Source organism: Rhinatrema bivittatum, chromosome 4 (genome assembly GCF_901001135.1).
Source record: "Rhinatrema bivittatum chromosome 4, aRhiBiv1.1, whole genome shotgun sequence".
In the NCBI taxonomy this organism is placed as follows: Eukaryota; Metazoa; Chordata; class Amphibia; order Gymnophiona; family Rhinatrematidae; genus Rhinatrema; species Rhinatrema bivittatum.
Window position 1 is genome coordinate 261,911,860 of NC_042618.1, and position 16,707 is coordinate 261,928,566.

Sequence of the window (16,707 nt, forward strand, 5' to 3'; positions counted from 1 at the left end):
CACACCCAAAATCTGAGCACACAACACATGCACAGATCCGACACACTGCGCATACTGATGGCCTACAGAGGACAGCAGGACACGCACAAGAGCATGTGAAAACGGCCGCCGTGGCCTACCTACTGAGGGCCGCTCAACCCGCCAAGCTACCCAGTTCCCCAAACCCAATGGGAGCGGGAATGAACATTGGCACCCCTCTGTCTCTGATTCAAGTAAAACCTTTTTTTTTTTTTAAACCTTACCTGAGCTCAGCGCTTACCGGCTGAGTAGAGGTCTTCAGCTGCGGGAGGAGAGGGCAGCTGCCGTCACCACCACGCTTGGCCTCCTGCACCTGCTGCCTTTCAGCTGAACTAGTAGCTAAGTCCATGCCAGGAAACCCAGCTACCCAACCAAGGCACACCTGAGGGATCACAGAAATCACCTCAGGAATTCTCAACTGGGGGGAGGGACCTTTAGGTATAACTGCAGGAGAGCAGGGCTTTCTTTTCCTGAATTTAAAATTTCTCCTTTCAAAAAGCCGAAAGCAATCCCCATAGGAAGATGCACGTCCACCATCTTCTGGAGATGGAGAATATTGGCAGGCTGGGGTCACTGCAGGGTTATGTATACTTTGACATCCGCTTGCTCCATCTGCTGGCAGGAGAGCATAAACTACTGGTCCTGAATCCATCTGTCTACACACTGGGAAACCAAGTTTGTTAGTCTGTCAACAGTTGTCTTTTGCAGAGAATACTGGTGGGCTGATATCACTGCAGGGGTATATATACTGTGATGTCAGATTTGCTCTGTCTCCATCTGCTGGTAGAGTGGCATAACCAACTTGTTCTGGATCCACCTGTCTATATTAAAGTAAAGAAAATTATCAGGTAAGTAGCAATTTCTCATTATTCCAACAGTCAACAGTCTGTTGACTGTTTTCTTCTCAGAATCCCTGAACTCCAAATCCTTGATCTATAGTCAGGTTATTTTAAACTAGGAAAGACATGAAAGCCATGTGCATGCAAGAATATTCTATTTCTTTTCAACATCACCCTATTGAAAATAACTTGAACCTCATGAGAGGATTTTAAATCTGCCACGTGCATAGAAATTGCCACTTACACGCATAAGTGCTGGGCCCTGACAAATGGGCAGGCCGTGGGGCGGGGATGGGTGGTCCAGGGGGGCGGAGCAGAATGGGCCGAGACAGTGCCATTCCTTGCTGTTCCGGAGCCTCACTCGCCGACTGACTGCTGGCGCGCGCAAATTACTTCAGGGCGGGCCCTGAAGTAACTCAAAGAAAAAAAGTAAAAAAAAAAAGGGGGGGATTTAGGGGGTAGGGAGGAGAGAGGAAGGGGAAGGGAGGATAGGGTAGGGGGTAGGAAATTTCCCTCCCAGTCAGCTCCTAAATTGGAGCGGACTTGAGGAGCCCTGATCTCGTCGCTGTGTGAATTTGCAAAATTTTAACCCCCGTGCACTTGCCGCCCACACATACGTGCGCGGATTATAAAATCCAGTGCGTATGTGCATGCGGCCCATGTATTTTATAACATGCGTGCGCCAGTGCGCGCATGTTATAAAATCGGCGCACTGGGTAGTACGCGCACCTTTTAAGATTCTACAGTACCTGAATGCTATGTCCGCCGGCTGCGGCAGCCCGCGACTGGAGTCGACTATCATGGCCGCCGGCCGCGGCAGTCCGCAGCGGGGTCCCAATGCTCACTCGCAGCGTCGGGTCTGGCCTGAGGCTCCTGCTGGTGCAGGCAGCCTTCCCCAGTGTTCTTCTCGCAGCCACGGCCGCTGCGAGAAGCCGGCCACATGGTCCTGCACAGCCTGAAGACTCCGCCCCCTCCAGGTTGGCTAGGGCCGCGCGCATGGCTGAAGAATATATTTAAATGGGCCACGACAGGAAGTTGTTGTGGCTCCCTCCCGGTACTCCTCCCTCACCTTTAGTATTTAAGGCAAGGTCTGACCCTCAGACCTTGCCTTGGTATCGAGGCTCTGTGCTTGGTTCCTGTGTTCCGTGTTCCTGGATCCACTCTCCGTCCCGCTTCTGCTTCTTCTCCTCGCTGGATTGAATCTTTGGCTCCTGACCTTCGGACCTGTGGTGGTGATTTTCTGGTATTGACCTGGCCTGGCTTTGGACCCTTCTCATTTGTTGCTCCTGGATTGGCTTCGGACCATTCTCCCGTCTGCTCCTGGACCGGCTCTCGACCTCTTTCTGGACTTCGACCCTTGGACCGGCTTTGGACTATACTTCGACTTATACTCCCGGACTGCTCACGACCTGCTGGAGGTGCCAGCTGTCTGGAACCCACGACTGGCAGGAGGTGCCTGCATCCAGACTATCTTTACTCTTCAGGGAGTCTCCTAAGTCTCAGCGGCCCTGTCCCTACGTGCCCCTCCTAGGGGGATCACGAGCTTCCAGGGTGAAGACATCATCCAAACATCTTCATCAGCAGGCCTTGCCATCCGACAGTAGAGACCGAAGAGGGTTGACCTCCTTTTTGGTAGCACTGACTCTACCTCGGAACAGGGGTCCACATTCTAATTCATAACAAATATAATCTGCTTTGAAGTGCCAAAAGCAGAATATAAATAAATAAAATAAGAATAATCACAAATAAGGATAAGCAAAACATATCTGTTCAAACCAAAAACTGATCTTGATGGTACCATTTTGTACCATTCTTTATTTATTTTAAATAAATGAAACAACCAAAATGAAAAATAAAACAAAATGGGAAAAATATATACATCCTAATATTTTCCCAATAGCATCAGAAAAGGAAGACAAAAATATATTTCATATTGCTTTATTTTTATATTTGTCTCAACTCAGGTAGCATTTTACACAAGACTTAAATTTCCTACAACTTCTTAAAAATTGTTCTCACAAATAAATAGTTGGAGAGGTTTATTGGGGAATTGTATCCCTATTTTTTTTATTTCAGGTTACAACTTAACGTTTTCTAGTCCTCTGATAAATGGAGTTGAACAGAGATTACAGTGACAGATCAGTGCTGCATAATAGAAAAATGTGAATTATTTGGCCATTTTTATGAGAGTATGGCTCAAGTAATCTGTCAATGTCATTCTAATTTCTTTATGGTGTTATAACAGGCAGATATATTCCCAACTAAGAATGTTTTGGCTTGCAGGAGTATCTGGTATAGATAACATTACCTGGATTACTAGATTTAACCAATAACCTTATGATACAAATTCATTAGTTTTAGGGAGCAGATATAGACACTTTTATGAGGTAGTCAGTCAGCATAAGGTAAAACAAGGTTTAAAATGGTATAGATTTTTTTTCTTTCCTTGATTTTGGTTTAGTTTATTACAGTTTCGGTTTCACAGGACAAGGCAGTATAGTAAAAGATAATCAAAACGTAAGTGTTATCTAAGTTCAACTTTGCATTTAGGAATTACACAATTGCTGCACTAATTAGCCTAGCAGAAAGTAATTAAGCCAGTGTTCTCACTCTCCAAGGAACTGCACAAGTCCAAGGTCACACCTGTAACAGGACACTGTCTCGATACCACAGGGTAATCCAGCCAAAGCCCCTTATGGTGGATGACAAATAAAACCTAAAAAGTCTCACAGACATCTCTTGAGATATATCAGAAAAAGGGTAACTTTACCAGCTTGCCAAGGTCTTCAAGGGATGATGGCAAGACTTCTACTCAGAGCAGGTATTGAATATGGAACTCAGCCTTCATTGCAGCCAAAGTTCTGTTAGCAAATCTCTCTTGGCAGAGATTTGGGGAATCAGTGGAAAAAATCACAGGGAAAAGCCCTTAGAAAAGGCTTTTTTGGGTAATGTCCATTCAGATATGTCTGAGTAACTCAGAGTCCCTTTTCTCCGAGTCATGCCCGTATGACAGTGAGGGCAAAGGTAGCGCCGGCGCCATTTTGAAGATTGGCAATACGGCCCGCGTGCAGGAGGTCGCTCCCGGACCCCCGCTGGACTTTTGGCAAGTCTTGTGGGGGTCAGGAGGCCCCCCCAAGCTGGCCAAAAGTCCCTGGGGGTCCAGCGGGGGTCCGGGGGCGATCTCCTGGATGCGTGACGTCGGGAACCAGGAACCAAAATGGCGCCGGCGCTACCTTTGCCCTGTCACATGATAAGGGCAAAGGGCCACCAGCGCCATTTCTCTCAACGCAGTTGTGGCCAGAGAGAGGGAGATCGCGTCGGGACCCCCCCACTGGACCCCAGGTAATTTAAAACATTTTGGGGGGGTTCGGGAGGGTGGGGGATTTGTTTTAAAGATTCGGGGTGGGTTTTAGGGTTTTTTTTGGTGTGCCGGTTTTCCCGCGCCCTATTTAACGATACAATACAAATGCCCCTGACGATAAATCGGGGGCATTTGTATTGTATCGTGCACTCTAACGATTTTGGACGATTTTAAAATTATCTGACGATAATTTTAATCGTTCAAAACGATTCACATCCCTAGTGTGTGACAATAGAGACTTCTCAGTGGAAGGGAGTGGGCAGTGGAGTGCCTCAGGGATCTGTACTGGGACCCTTACTTTTCAATATATTTATAAATGATCTGGAAAGAAATACGACGAGTGAGGTAATCAAATTTGCAGATGATACAAAATTGTTCAGAGTAGTCAAATCACAAGCAGACTGTGATAAATTGCAGGAAGACCTTGTAAGACTGGAAAATTGGGCATCCAAATGGCAGATGAAATTTAATGTGGATAAGTGCTAGGTGATGCATATAGGGAAAAATAACCCACGCTATAGTTACACAATGTTAGGTTCTATATTAGGTGCTACAATTCAAGAAAGAGATCTAGGCGTCATAGTGGATAACACATTGACATCGTCGGTTCAGTGTGCTGCGGCAGTCAAAAAAGCAAACAGAATGTTGGGAATTATTAGAAAGGGAATGTTGAATAAAACGGAAAATGTCATAATGCCTCTGTATCGCTCCATGGTGAGACCGCACCTTGAATACTGTGTACAATTCTGGTCGCCGCATCTCAAAAAAGATATAATTGCGATGGAGAAGGTGCAGAGAAGGGCGACCAAAATGATAAGGGGAATGGAACAGCTCCCCTATGAGGAAAGACTAAAGAGGTTAGGACTTTTCAGCTCGGAGAAGAGATGACTGAGGGGGGATATGATAGAGGTGTTTAAAATCATGAGAGGTCTAGAATGGGTAGATGCGAATCGGTTATTTACTCTTTCGGATAATAGAAAGACTAGGGGGCACTCCATGAAGTTAGCATGTGGCACATTTAAAACTAATCGGAGAAAGTTCTTTTTTACTCAACGCACAATTAAACTCTGGAATTTGTTGCCAGAGGATGTGGTTAGTGCAGTTAGTATAGCTGTTTTTAAAAAAGGATTGGATAAGTTCTTGGAGGAGAAGTCCATTACCTGCTATTAATTAAGTTGACTTGGAAAATAGACTCTGCTATTACTAACAACGGTAACATGGAATAGACTTAGTTTTTGGGTACTTGCCAGGTTCTTATGGCCTGGATTGGCCACTGTTGGAAACAGGATGCTGGGCTTGATGGACCCTTGGTCTGACCCAGTATGGCATGTTCTTATGTTCTTATGTAGTAGCTCAAGAGAGGAGGCCAGAGCCTTGAGAAACTGTTGCTGTTCTTATACCTTTGAGGCCAGGCCAGGAACAGCCTGGAGGGCAAGCGGCTCGGCCGAGTCCATGGCCCCTGCAACCTGTTGCGCCAGAGGTGGACCCTTGGGCCGAGGTGGGGTTGACGCAACCCGTAGGAGGGATCCTACGGGTCCCCACCGTCGGCAGGCGAAGAGGGCTGATGGACGGAGACTGGCTGGCGCTTCACCAATACCAGCCCTCGTTCCCTGCGGGTTCAGCCTTTGGGTGCTGGGGCCAGCTGGACTTAGGTGGGCCTCCATCAGTCGTCATCAATGGAAGGATCGAGGTCAGCCCAGAGGCAGCAACAGGAGAGAGTCTGTACTGGACGAGGTGGCGTCCCGGAGACCCAGGCGCCAACAGAACCAAAGTCAGACAGGGGGTGCCCAAGCAAGAACAGGCCGAAGCCTGAATAGGCAAAGTCCAGGATTTAGACTGAAGAAGCTTCGTAGAGCAAGCTGGAGTCAGGGCTGGTGGCAATCTGGAAGCAGTGGCGAGCAAGGCTGAGGTCTGGACGAGGAGAGAGTCAAGAGTGTAGTCAGGCAATGCAGAGGTCCAGGCGGGAGGGAGGCAACGGAGTGGTCAGGCAAAACAGAGGTCCGGGCTTGGAGAGATTCAACGGCGTGGGTCATGCAAAGCAGAGGTCCGGACTTGGAAAGAGTCAACGGCGTGGTCAGGCAAAGCAGAGTCAAAGTCCTTGAAGGCAATCTGAGGAAGGGTTGAAGAGTACGAATGCAGGAACAAGCAAATCAGTAACAGGAGTCAACGAGGATCAATAACCAGGAACGAGGATAATCACAAGGAGGCAACAAGTATTCGACCAGTGAGGTGACCTGTTGCAAAGGCAATCTTAGGAAGCGGAGTCTGGGCTTAAATACCGGAGCTCTGCTGACGTCATCATCCGGGGCTTCGGCTCGGTTCCCGCCGCGGGCCCTACTTAAGCCTTAGAGATGCGGGCGCGGCGCTGAGAGGCGGCATCTCTCCGCGGGCCATGCGGAGAAGCCCAATGCAGAACACCAAGATTTGTAGCTGAGCCGGAGGCACTGGGGCGGCCCGAGGACGGAGCTGGCAGCCTACCGCCGCCAGGGATGAGGGACCAGGCACTGGAGTCACTTGAGAGGTAAGGGGGCCGAGCCGCGGGTCTGCCGCTGCCGGCACTCGTAACACTGAATGTTCGAACACGCTTGGAACCCCTGGCATGACCCCTCATGCCAAAGAAGCATGGTGTCTGCTTCTTATTCTCCGGCAACCGAGGAAACAGGGATTTGCCCTACTTACTGGCCAGTTTCTCCAACTCCCTCCCAAACAAGAGTGAACCTTTACAGGGCAATTTCGTAAGGTTAGCCTTGGAGGTTGCATCAGCCGACCAATTTCTCAACCATAACTGACACCTGGCCGATATTACCGAAACCACCCCTCTGGCTGCGATGCGGACCAAATCAAAGCCCGCATCTGCTAAAATGGTGGCTGCTGGCTCCATAACTGCCCTGGAATTCACTACAGATACATCAACCTCCTGAGAGAGAAGTAAACAAGAGCGAGTCACCAGGGAACAACAGGAAGCTATCTGCTGGGTGACTGCCACTGCTTCAAATGCCTGCTTAAGGATGGCATCAATCCTCCTATCGTGCACATCCTTCAAGGCTGCTCCTCCCTCCCCAGGGATAGTCGTCCACTTAGAGGTGGCACAGACAAGCACATCCACTTTCGGAAAACGCAGATGCTCTCTCACCACTGGATCCAGGGGGTACAGGCCTTCCAAAGCCTGACCCCTTTTGAAATTAGCCTCCAGGATGTCCCACTCAAGATCAATCAATTCTTGAACAACTTCCATAACAGGGAAAAAAACAATAGGCTTTACACAAAGAAATCAAAATGGGAATTTTCTTTGGCTCAGACATAGAATCTGCCCCAGATACTCCTAGCATCTTCAACATCTGGGAAATCAGAGCCGGTAGCTCATCTCTATGAAAGAAGCGCAACACAGTCCTAGAGGAAGTTCTCCATTCTCCAGAGTCAGGATCGGCCTCATCATCAGGGCCATCTGGATTCCTATCGGGAGGACTTATTGCTAATCTTTGTGTATGTCAGCGCTTAACAGTAATACCTGGTAAATGAGAGGTCACTGCCTGCAACTCTGACCTGACAGGATTGGATGGGCTGCAGACTGCGCCTGAAGAAAGGACTGCAATCCTTGAAAATATTATACCCAAGAAAAGGCAGAAGAATCCATGCCAAAACCAGAAGGCAGCTATGCTGTGCCCACTGATCTACTGTCCCTCACTGATGAACCAGTTAAGGGAGTTCCAAGGTCAGGCGCCCCTCCTGCCATGTCCTTACCCAGGTCGTCATCAGGCTGGGAAGAACCAGGCTTAGTAAAATCTGAGGAAGATAATTCTCCCTGAATTTCTAAGCAGCATTGGCACAAGTTAGAGGGCACGCCAGGCAGAGATGCCCGAATATGACAGGCAGCATAGAGGGAAAGGTGCTTAGGTTATTTAGCCACAGGTGCTATTAGTCTGTCAGTATGCTTAACAAGTGACTGAAGGTGTGCATCCAGGTGAATTCACGCTGTAATGGTTAGTATTCCAAAACAGACACACTTTTCAGCACCTTTTCTGGCACCTTCTGCTTCTTGTGCCACACTCGAACTGTGATGGTTCAGGAGGCCATCCAAGCAGATTTGCTGAAGTACAAGGATGTTGAATCCTGGCGCAATGGATACTTCTTATGATGCCAGGAGTCTGAAGAGGCCTTGCTCCAGGAGGATGAGCAGCTGTGTTGCCCACCCTCACGCTGAGATTTTAGGGTCTTATCTGAGGGCACCTTCCACAGAGCTTCTTCCAGGTGAAGTACTGCTGCACCCATGGGCACATCCAGTCACAATCAGAGCAGTTGGGTGCATTATGATCCAGGCCCAGGCAGTGAAAACAGATATTTGGCCATGCCACACTTATCCGCTGACTGCAGGCTTTTGTCTTGGATTTCTCTATTCTTTAAATTTGTTATATGGGGGAAGGGGGGTTGTTAATAGAACTTAAAAATCCTGTTGAGGGGCTGCTGAGGCAGTGGCGACAAGGTCTGCAAATCCAAGGCAGAAAAAATACAGTCAAAAAAACAGGGACTGGGAAAACACATCCATGCAGTAACAAACAAAACCAGATGCTCATGAGGCCAATTTATGCCTGCTTGACAATGAAGAAGAATAAGCTGTTTTACCAGCCATTTTGCCTCCTGCTAATGAAGTCCTCTTGTTTGTAAACTTAAGCAGATATCTGCACATATTTAAGCTAACTATATTCTTCACAGAAACTTTTAAAATAAAACATATATGGGCAAAGTAGATTAACAGAATAACAAATTTTGATTATGATGAAGGTGGTGGTGTTTTTGTGATATAACTATTAACAATTGTTTTATGGTATGCGATTATTACTGTCTATATGCCTTCCTGTTCAGTTATATGATGATGAACGAGTCAGTTTGTTATGAACACACTTTTCTTCATTAAAAATTTGTCCAATTCTAGTTTCACTTGCTTTCAGACTGTTGCAATAATTTCATTAACTTTTTTATATTCATCGGTCTAAAGCCCTGTTTATAATATCAACATCCTACTTAGCTTTTTTGGACTGTACAACCTCCACCGTTTGATTTTCAGTATATTTAGCCAATATTTCTGCCTTTGGTTTGGCCACAATGTGCAACCGAAGTTCATTAAATTAATAGTAGAAACGTCTGTAAAACAAAGAGCAAAAACAAACTTCTGGATACTATGCTTTCTTCACGCAGCTAAGATACAGTTGCTTTTAGTTTGTGAAAAAATATTAAGTGTCTTAGGATTATTATAAAAACAGAACACCATGCTACAAGAGACCCTCATCTAACCTACCCTTGCAACTACAGGCGGCACAGAACTTGTGCCAGCTATGACATGCAAAGGCGTGAAAACTTCGCCTTTAAGGCGGTCTCCCAGCATGCATAGGGAGCTCGCGCCGAGTCTGAACCCATCAGGTAAAAAAAAGTATGGCGCAGCAGGACGCATACGACAGGTTTGTACAACTGCACGCGGCAGCGCTCAGCTCGTCTGCTGTCCCTACTCGCTACTGGAAGAGCTTGTACGAGAAACTCAACAGTGAGGTTTGTACAAAGGCTGTCGTTTCGCTCGATCTTTTAACTCTATAACTTTTGATTTCTCTCTATGGGGCTTAGCCTCATAAACGCTGCAATTAAGCAGCGCATTACTGAATATAAGCGTCATTCACTCATTCCCATGCTCAGAGTTCGCGTGCACGCGCGTGTAACAGATGTCCTTTGGTGCTGTATGCGCAGGCGCCAATGAATCTGGGGTGGACACGAAAAAAACGCAACAGGAACCTCCCCCACGCCCCAACTCCTTCCTGCACATGGGAGCGAACGCAGTGTTACTAGATTTTAAGCGAGGTTAGATGCTTTGTAGCCCAAAACTAGCCCAAGTATTACGTGAAAGGGAGGTCTCAAGCCTAAAAGTATCCCAGTCTTCAAAATAAAGACTTTTCAGTAACTTTTATTTTTGTTGTATTACTACATACACGTTTGTAGTATATTAATAGGCAGCATCTACAACAAGGCACTTGATAATAAACGGAGGCACAAGAACTCCAGCAGCATAGGCCACCTTCCCCAAGAGCAAAGAGTACCTCAAATGATTCTAACCCCATGCTACCGTCAGCGAACGGGCATAAAAAAGCAAAAGCCATAGAGCCTCATTCCTTTTTCAATAGCAAATATCTAATGTATGATCAAATGAATGTCATTCATTTTTTGCTAGAAATTTTCTTTAATGCAGGTAGAATGGCCCAGGAATGCCATCTTGTACACTTGTGATATGCATTGGCTATCATTGCAGTAACTTCTTATGTAGTAATAAAGAGTAGGCTGTGCATTCATAAAACAGAGGGACAGTATTCAAATGCTAGATAGTCGGATAAGTAGGACTTACCAGGTTATATTCAGCGGCTGCTACATAGCTGGATAAGTTACTTATTCAGCTATCTAGTTAACCACACAAGTTGTTGGATGCAATGGGCAGAACTGGGCAGTGCTACTTAGGCAAAAAGCAAGTTTGCTTACCGTAAATGATGTTTCCGTAGATAGCAGATGAATTAGCCATGCTGTCATGGGATCTGTCAATCAGGCCCGGGAGGCGGAGCTTGTCAAAGCAGAGAACAGAGCTTTGCTCTCTGCAGCTGCGCGTGTGTTCCCGCGCAGGAAAGTAACGGAATCTCCTCAGTCTGTGATTAAGCTGTAGTGTAGTCGAAGATTTGGTGACTGCCAGGGAGGATGGTGGGTCAGCATGGCTAATTCATCCTGCTATCTACGGAAACATCGTTTACGGTAAGCAAACTTGCTTTTTCCTGTCGATAGCAGGGCTGAATTAGCCATGCTGTCATGGGAGTCCAAAGCTCCCGATCACGTCATTTATGGTATATATGGTTGGACGTGATCCTTGACAGTGTGGCAGTCACCGTGGACAGGAGGATAGAGATTGCAGTATTGCTTGCCCTATCTTCGCATCCGAGGCTGCTTGTTGATCAAGGCAGTAATGAGATGTGAAGGTATGCAGTGATGACCATGTAGCTGCCTTGCAAATGTCTATGGGTTGCACATTCTTCAGGTGTGCTAAGGATGTTGCTACTGCTCTGACTTGGTGAGCTTTAGGAATAGACTGTAAATGTAAATTCTGTTTGTCGTAGCAGAATTTGATGCACTGTGCTATCCAACTGGAGATGGTGCGTTTAGCCACTGGCAGTCCAGGTGCCTTCGGGTCGTAGGAAACAAAGAGTTGAGAAACACGGGAATCCGAGTTCGTCCTTTCTTTGTAGTGTGTTAAAGCTCTCTTACAATCCAATGTGTGCAGTAGCTTTTCCCTATCGTTTGTATGAGGTTTAGGGAAAAATATTGGTAATTCCATTGTCTGATTGAGATGGAATGGGGTAACTACTTTCGGTAGGAAGGATGGGTGAGTTCGTAGAACTACCTTTTGTTGATGAAATTGCAAGTATGGAGGATAATGGACCAAAGCTTGTAACTCACTAACTCTTCGTGCTGATGTTACTGCAACCAGGAATACTACCTTCCAGGTGAGGTATTTAATGTGTGCTGAGTCCATAGGTTCAAATGAAGAAAGCATGAGCTGTTCCAGAACTATGTTGAGGTTCCATGGAACTGGAGGTTTGGATACCGGAGGACGAATGTGTGTTAAACCCTTCATGAAATGAGTCAGCAATGGGTGATTGGATATAGGAATGTCATTGATTGGTCTATGATAAGCGCCTATGGCGCTGAGGTGAACTCTGATGGATGATGTTGCTAAACCAGCTACATATAGAGTATGAAGATAATCAATGAACAATTCTGGGGAGCAGTCCAATGGTGGTACATCGTTGGAAGTGCACTAGGCCGAGTAGCGTTTCCATTTGTAGCTATAATTTTTCCTGGTTGAGAGTTTCCTTGACTGTAACAATATGAATTGTGCTGAAGTGGAAACTCCTTGTTCTGTCAGAAGGAGCCTCTCAATCTCCAAGCTGTCAAGTGTAGAGATGAGTGTAGCGGGTGTATAAGTGTTCCTTGATCTTGGCTGAGAAGATCTTGACGATTCGGTAATAGAATTGGATCCTTGATGGATAGTCGAAGCAGGAAACTGTACCATGGCTGCCTCGGCCAAGCCGGGGCTATGAGTATCAGTTGAGCCTTGTCCGCTATGCACTTCTGAATTGTCCTTGTTATGAGAGGTATGGGAAGAAAGGCATACAGAAGGCCTGTCGTCCATGGAATGAGGAAGGCATCTTGGGCGATCCTGAATTGGCTTGGTCGTATCGAGCAGAAGTTTGGAACCTGAGCGTTGATCTCTGTTGCAAAGAGATCTATCGAAGGTGTTCCCCACTGCAGAAATATATCCTGTACTATCTCTGTATTGAGCGTCCATTCGTGTGGATGAAAGATATGGCTTAGTCTGTCCGCCCTTGTGTTCGCAACTCCCGGTAGGTAAGTTGCTTGGAGGTGAATGCAATTCTTGTGAGCGTGTTGGAAGATTGTTAGGGTTTCTTTGCAGAGGGACCATGAACCTGACCCTCCTTGTTTGTTGATGTAAAACATTGCTACTTGGTTGTCTGTGTAGATCATGACCCTGCGTCCTTTCAGGTGATCTTGGAAGACTTTCAAGGCATTGCGAATTGCTCTGAGTTCTAATAGATATATTTGTAGATTCTGTTCTGAGAGTGTCCATAATCCTTGGGTTTCGTAAGTCTCGAGGTGTGCCCCCCATCCCTTGCGAGATGCATCTGTGGTTAGGACTGCATTGTGAGATGGGGGGCTGAACAACGCTCCTTTGGAAAGGGTGGAATCTAGGAGCCACCATGTTATATCTTTTTTCATTTCTGTGGTCAGCGATACTTTCTGCGTCAATGGTTGTGAATGCTGTTTCCATTGGCGTTTTAGACCCCATTGTAGGCGTCTCATGTGTAACCTGGTGTTGGGAACCATGAAGTTCGCCGCTGCCATGTGGCCTAGAATCACCAAGATTTGTCTTGCTGTCGGCCTCTGAGTATGTTTCAAGGTGTGTAGAAGTTGGCGGAAATGTGATATTCTGTCATCTGGGAGGTATGCCCTGTTGCACGTAGTGTCCAGGCATGCGCCTATGAACTGTAATTGCTGTGTTGGTTGTAGATGTGATTTCTGAAAATTTATCACCCAACCCTAGTTCTTGTAAACAGTTTATCACCTGATGAAGGTGATTCAGTAAGATGTTCGGAGTTGAGGCGATTATGAGCCAATCGTCCAGATATGGAAAGATGGTTATACCTTGTTTCCTGAGATGAGCCACCACCACTATCATGCATTTGGTGAAAACTCTGGGTGCAGCCGATAGTCCAAAGGGAAGAACTTTGTACTGGTAGTGTTGATGTCTGTAGCGAAAGCACAGGTAACGCCACGAGAATGGATGGATTGGAATGTGCGTGTAAGCATCCTTCAGATCGATGGAGCACATCCAGTCGTTGGTTTGAATGAGAGGAAGAATTGACTTCAACGATACCATTTTGAATTTCTCCTTGGTGAGAAATTTGTTCAACTCCCTTAGGTCTAGTATTGGGCGAAGGCCCCCAGACTTCTTTGGTATGAGGAAGTACGGGGAATAAAATGCCTGCTAAATTGGGATGTGGGTGGATTTGTCGAATTGCTTGTTGCTTGCGAAGTGAAGCAATTTCCTCCCCCAATTGTGGATGGGAATTGTGAATCTTGAGTGTGGAAAGATGAGGCAATATGGGTCTTGTGATAAATTGGAGTTGGTAACCTTGACGTACTATCTCCAGAACCCATTGATCTGATGTTATTCTTTCCCAGACTTTCAGGCAAGTACGAATTCTGCCTGGAGGTGCTTGATGTTGTGGTGGCGGCTGAGTAACTAAAAGATGGCGTTGTTTTTGCTGCAGTAGCAGGCTGTTGTGCCTGTTTGCCTCTGGTTACGTGGTTTACCTCTTCGTTGATTTGAGGTATTGGTTTGTGGAGCAGGACGTTGGTAGGCAGGGTATGGTTGCGTACGAAAAGATTGATAAGATCTATAGGGTCTTCTGGCATATGATTGCCTACGGGTAGACCCGACCATAGCGACGTGTAGTCGAATAAATAGGAATGCGATGCTAGCGATTGTACTGCTAGAGCTTCGTCCTTTAATTTACTTACTGCTTCTTGGAATTTTTCTCCGAACAAATTATCCCCTGTACATGGAAGGTTTGTCAGCTTCTCATGTAAGTCTTCTCGTATCGAACTTGAACGTAACCATGCTAGTCTGTGGGCTGCAATGGCTGTTGCCAATGCCCTGGAAGATGTTTCATGAGCTTCGTAGATTGACCTCAAGAGGTGTCGAGAGCATTCCTCCATGTCATGAAGAGGCTGAGGTATCTGTTCCGCTATTGAGGAATGAGTACCTTTCATAGCTTGCATGCATTCATAGAGGTACTGCACCATGTAGAACTGATGTTGCATAATTCTTGCAGTTAACATGGAGTTATGGAATATTTTCCTTCCAAACTCATCTAAATATTTGTTGTCTTTCATCGGTGGAAAGTTGGTATGCAACTTTGTTTTCTTAAATCTTTGCATCGCCGACTCTACTACAAGTGATGCATGAGGCAATTGTGGTAGAGTGTATAGTGACTCTTTCTTCATACGGAATTTTATGTCTGTTTTCCTGGAAACGGCTGCTATTGTATAAGGGGCCTCCCAGGAGTTTTGTAAGACTGAATGTAGGATATCTTGTGGTGGAAGAGATGTTGGTTCCACCTGAGTATCGAAAATCTTTAGTAGACCAAGGGTTTCTCCCTAGGGTCTGTCTCCTTCTGGACCTCTAGATGTAGAATGGTACCCATTTTTTGTAAGAATTTTGGGTATGTAAGGTCTTCAGGAGGTGAAATATGGTTCTTGTATTTGGTCCTGCAGGTCTGAGAGACATCCCACTGATGATGATGGGGATGTTTGTATTGAAGGAGAATCTAAAGATGTCTCCTGGATATGAGTTGTTGATGCTGGTTGGCTGAAATTGGGAGATGTTGGTGGTTTTGCCAACTGTTGTTCAGTCATTTGTGCTTTATGTTGTGTAGCATTGTCATCATCAGTATTTGTCATTTGAAATGATGATTGTAGTGTCTCGTAAAACCTGCTAAAGATTGAGACAGTTGGAAAATGCTTCTCTTGTATGAGAGGGCATTACCATACGACTGTCTGGTTTTGAGCGATATTTATTTGAGGTGAAGTTGTAGGAATTTTCCTATTTTCCTGTAGTCTATTGACTGATTATCCCTTGATTCCTCTGAATCTGAAGAAGTGTTCGAGGAAAAAATCTGTACTATTTCTTTCTTTGAGCAGGTATGAGCTTTACGAGGTGATATAGAAGTCGAAGGACTTATCTCCCATGTAGCACTCCTCTTTGGTAATTTATTACTGTGGGAGTGGCTTGAATAATTGTGATAGTCATCAGATGATGTATCAGAATCTGTGGTTCCAGTCTCTGGAGAAGAGCTGTGTGAAGGGTATCGTTTTCGCTTCAAGCTCGTCTTTAATTCATTTGAACAATTATGGTTTCCATGCGCAGATTTTGATCTATGCGCTGATTTGGATTTATGCGCGGATTTATGCTTACGCGCAGATATAGAGTTATGCGCAGATATGCGCGTATGCGCTACTGTTAGACTTATGCGCATTTGTATATCTGTGCGCGGAAGTTGATTCATGCGCAGTTGTAGTTGTATGCGCATGTCTTTCTGATGCGGTGCGCACATGTGTTATCGGCGCAGATGTTTTCAGTGCCGTGCGCATAGGTTTCTTTGAAGTCTGCGCCGTACGCGTAGGTTTCTTTGGTGCCGTAGTCAATTCCGGCGCCGTACGCACAGGGGGGTCCCGCGCCGTGCGCACAGGGCTGTCTGGCGCCGTGCGCACATGTTTTCGGCGCGGTGGTTTTCCCTGCGCCATGAGCGCCGGAAGCTGTAAGGTGTGCGCAGACTCCATTCTCTGCGCAGAAGTCTTCGGCGCCGAGGATTCCACCTCTGATGAGGTATGTTGCGGCTCTTTAGGCACTGGGGATTTTAGAGGAACCCACTGGCCTTTGTCTTTTTGGCTTTTACCTTACCTCCTAAAGTGGAGGACTTAGGATCCAGCTGTAAATTTTTCCTTTTCGGTGAGCCGATGAAGTGAGCGGGCCAGGCGGATGAATGAGCCTCAGACGGATCTCGTGAGGTGAAAAGTTCCTGAAGCCTGTAGGCCCTTTGTTTTAATGCCCTAGGTGACATTTTTGAACAAAACTCACAATTGTCTCGATTATGAGTTGGCCCAAGACATTTATTACAGAGGTCGTGTCCGTCCGCGACCGACATTATTTTTCCACATTGACAGGGGTTTGAACCCCGGTTTTGACATTTTTAAATCTGTTTTTAAAACTGAGGAGAGATCAGCTCCGCGTGCGATCCCGCTCGCGGAAAAAACAGGAGATTCCGTTACTTTCCTGCGCGGGAACACACGCGCAGCCGCAGAGAGCAAAGCTCTGTTCTCTGCTTT

The 16,707-nt window shown here is 46.3% G+C and overlaps 1 protein-coding gene across 1 annotated transcript in view; it reads left to right on the plus strand.

Annotated features, from left to right (window-relative positions):
• Nucleotides 1-9,600: 9,600 nt before the first annotated feature.
• Nucleotides 9,601-16,707, plus strand: part of TTLL12 (tubulin tyrosine ligase like 12) — a 335,487-nt gene continuing 328,380 nt past the window's right edge. Inside the window, exon 1 of the mRNA XM_029600086.1 lies at nt 9,601-9,759. Coding sequence (XP_029455946.1) covers nt 9,646-9,759 — 114 coding nt within the window. The 5' untranslated portion in view covers nt 9,601-9,645. The remainder of the gene's footprint in view (nt 9,760-16,707) is intronic.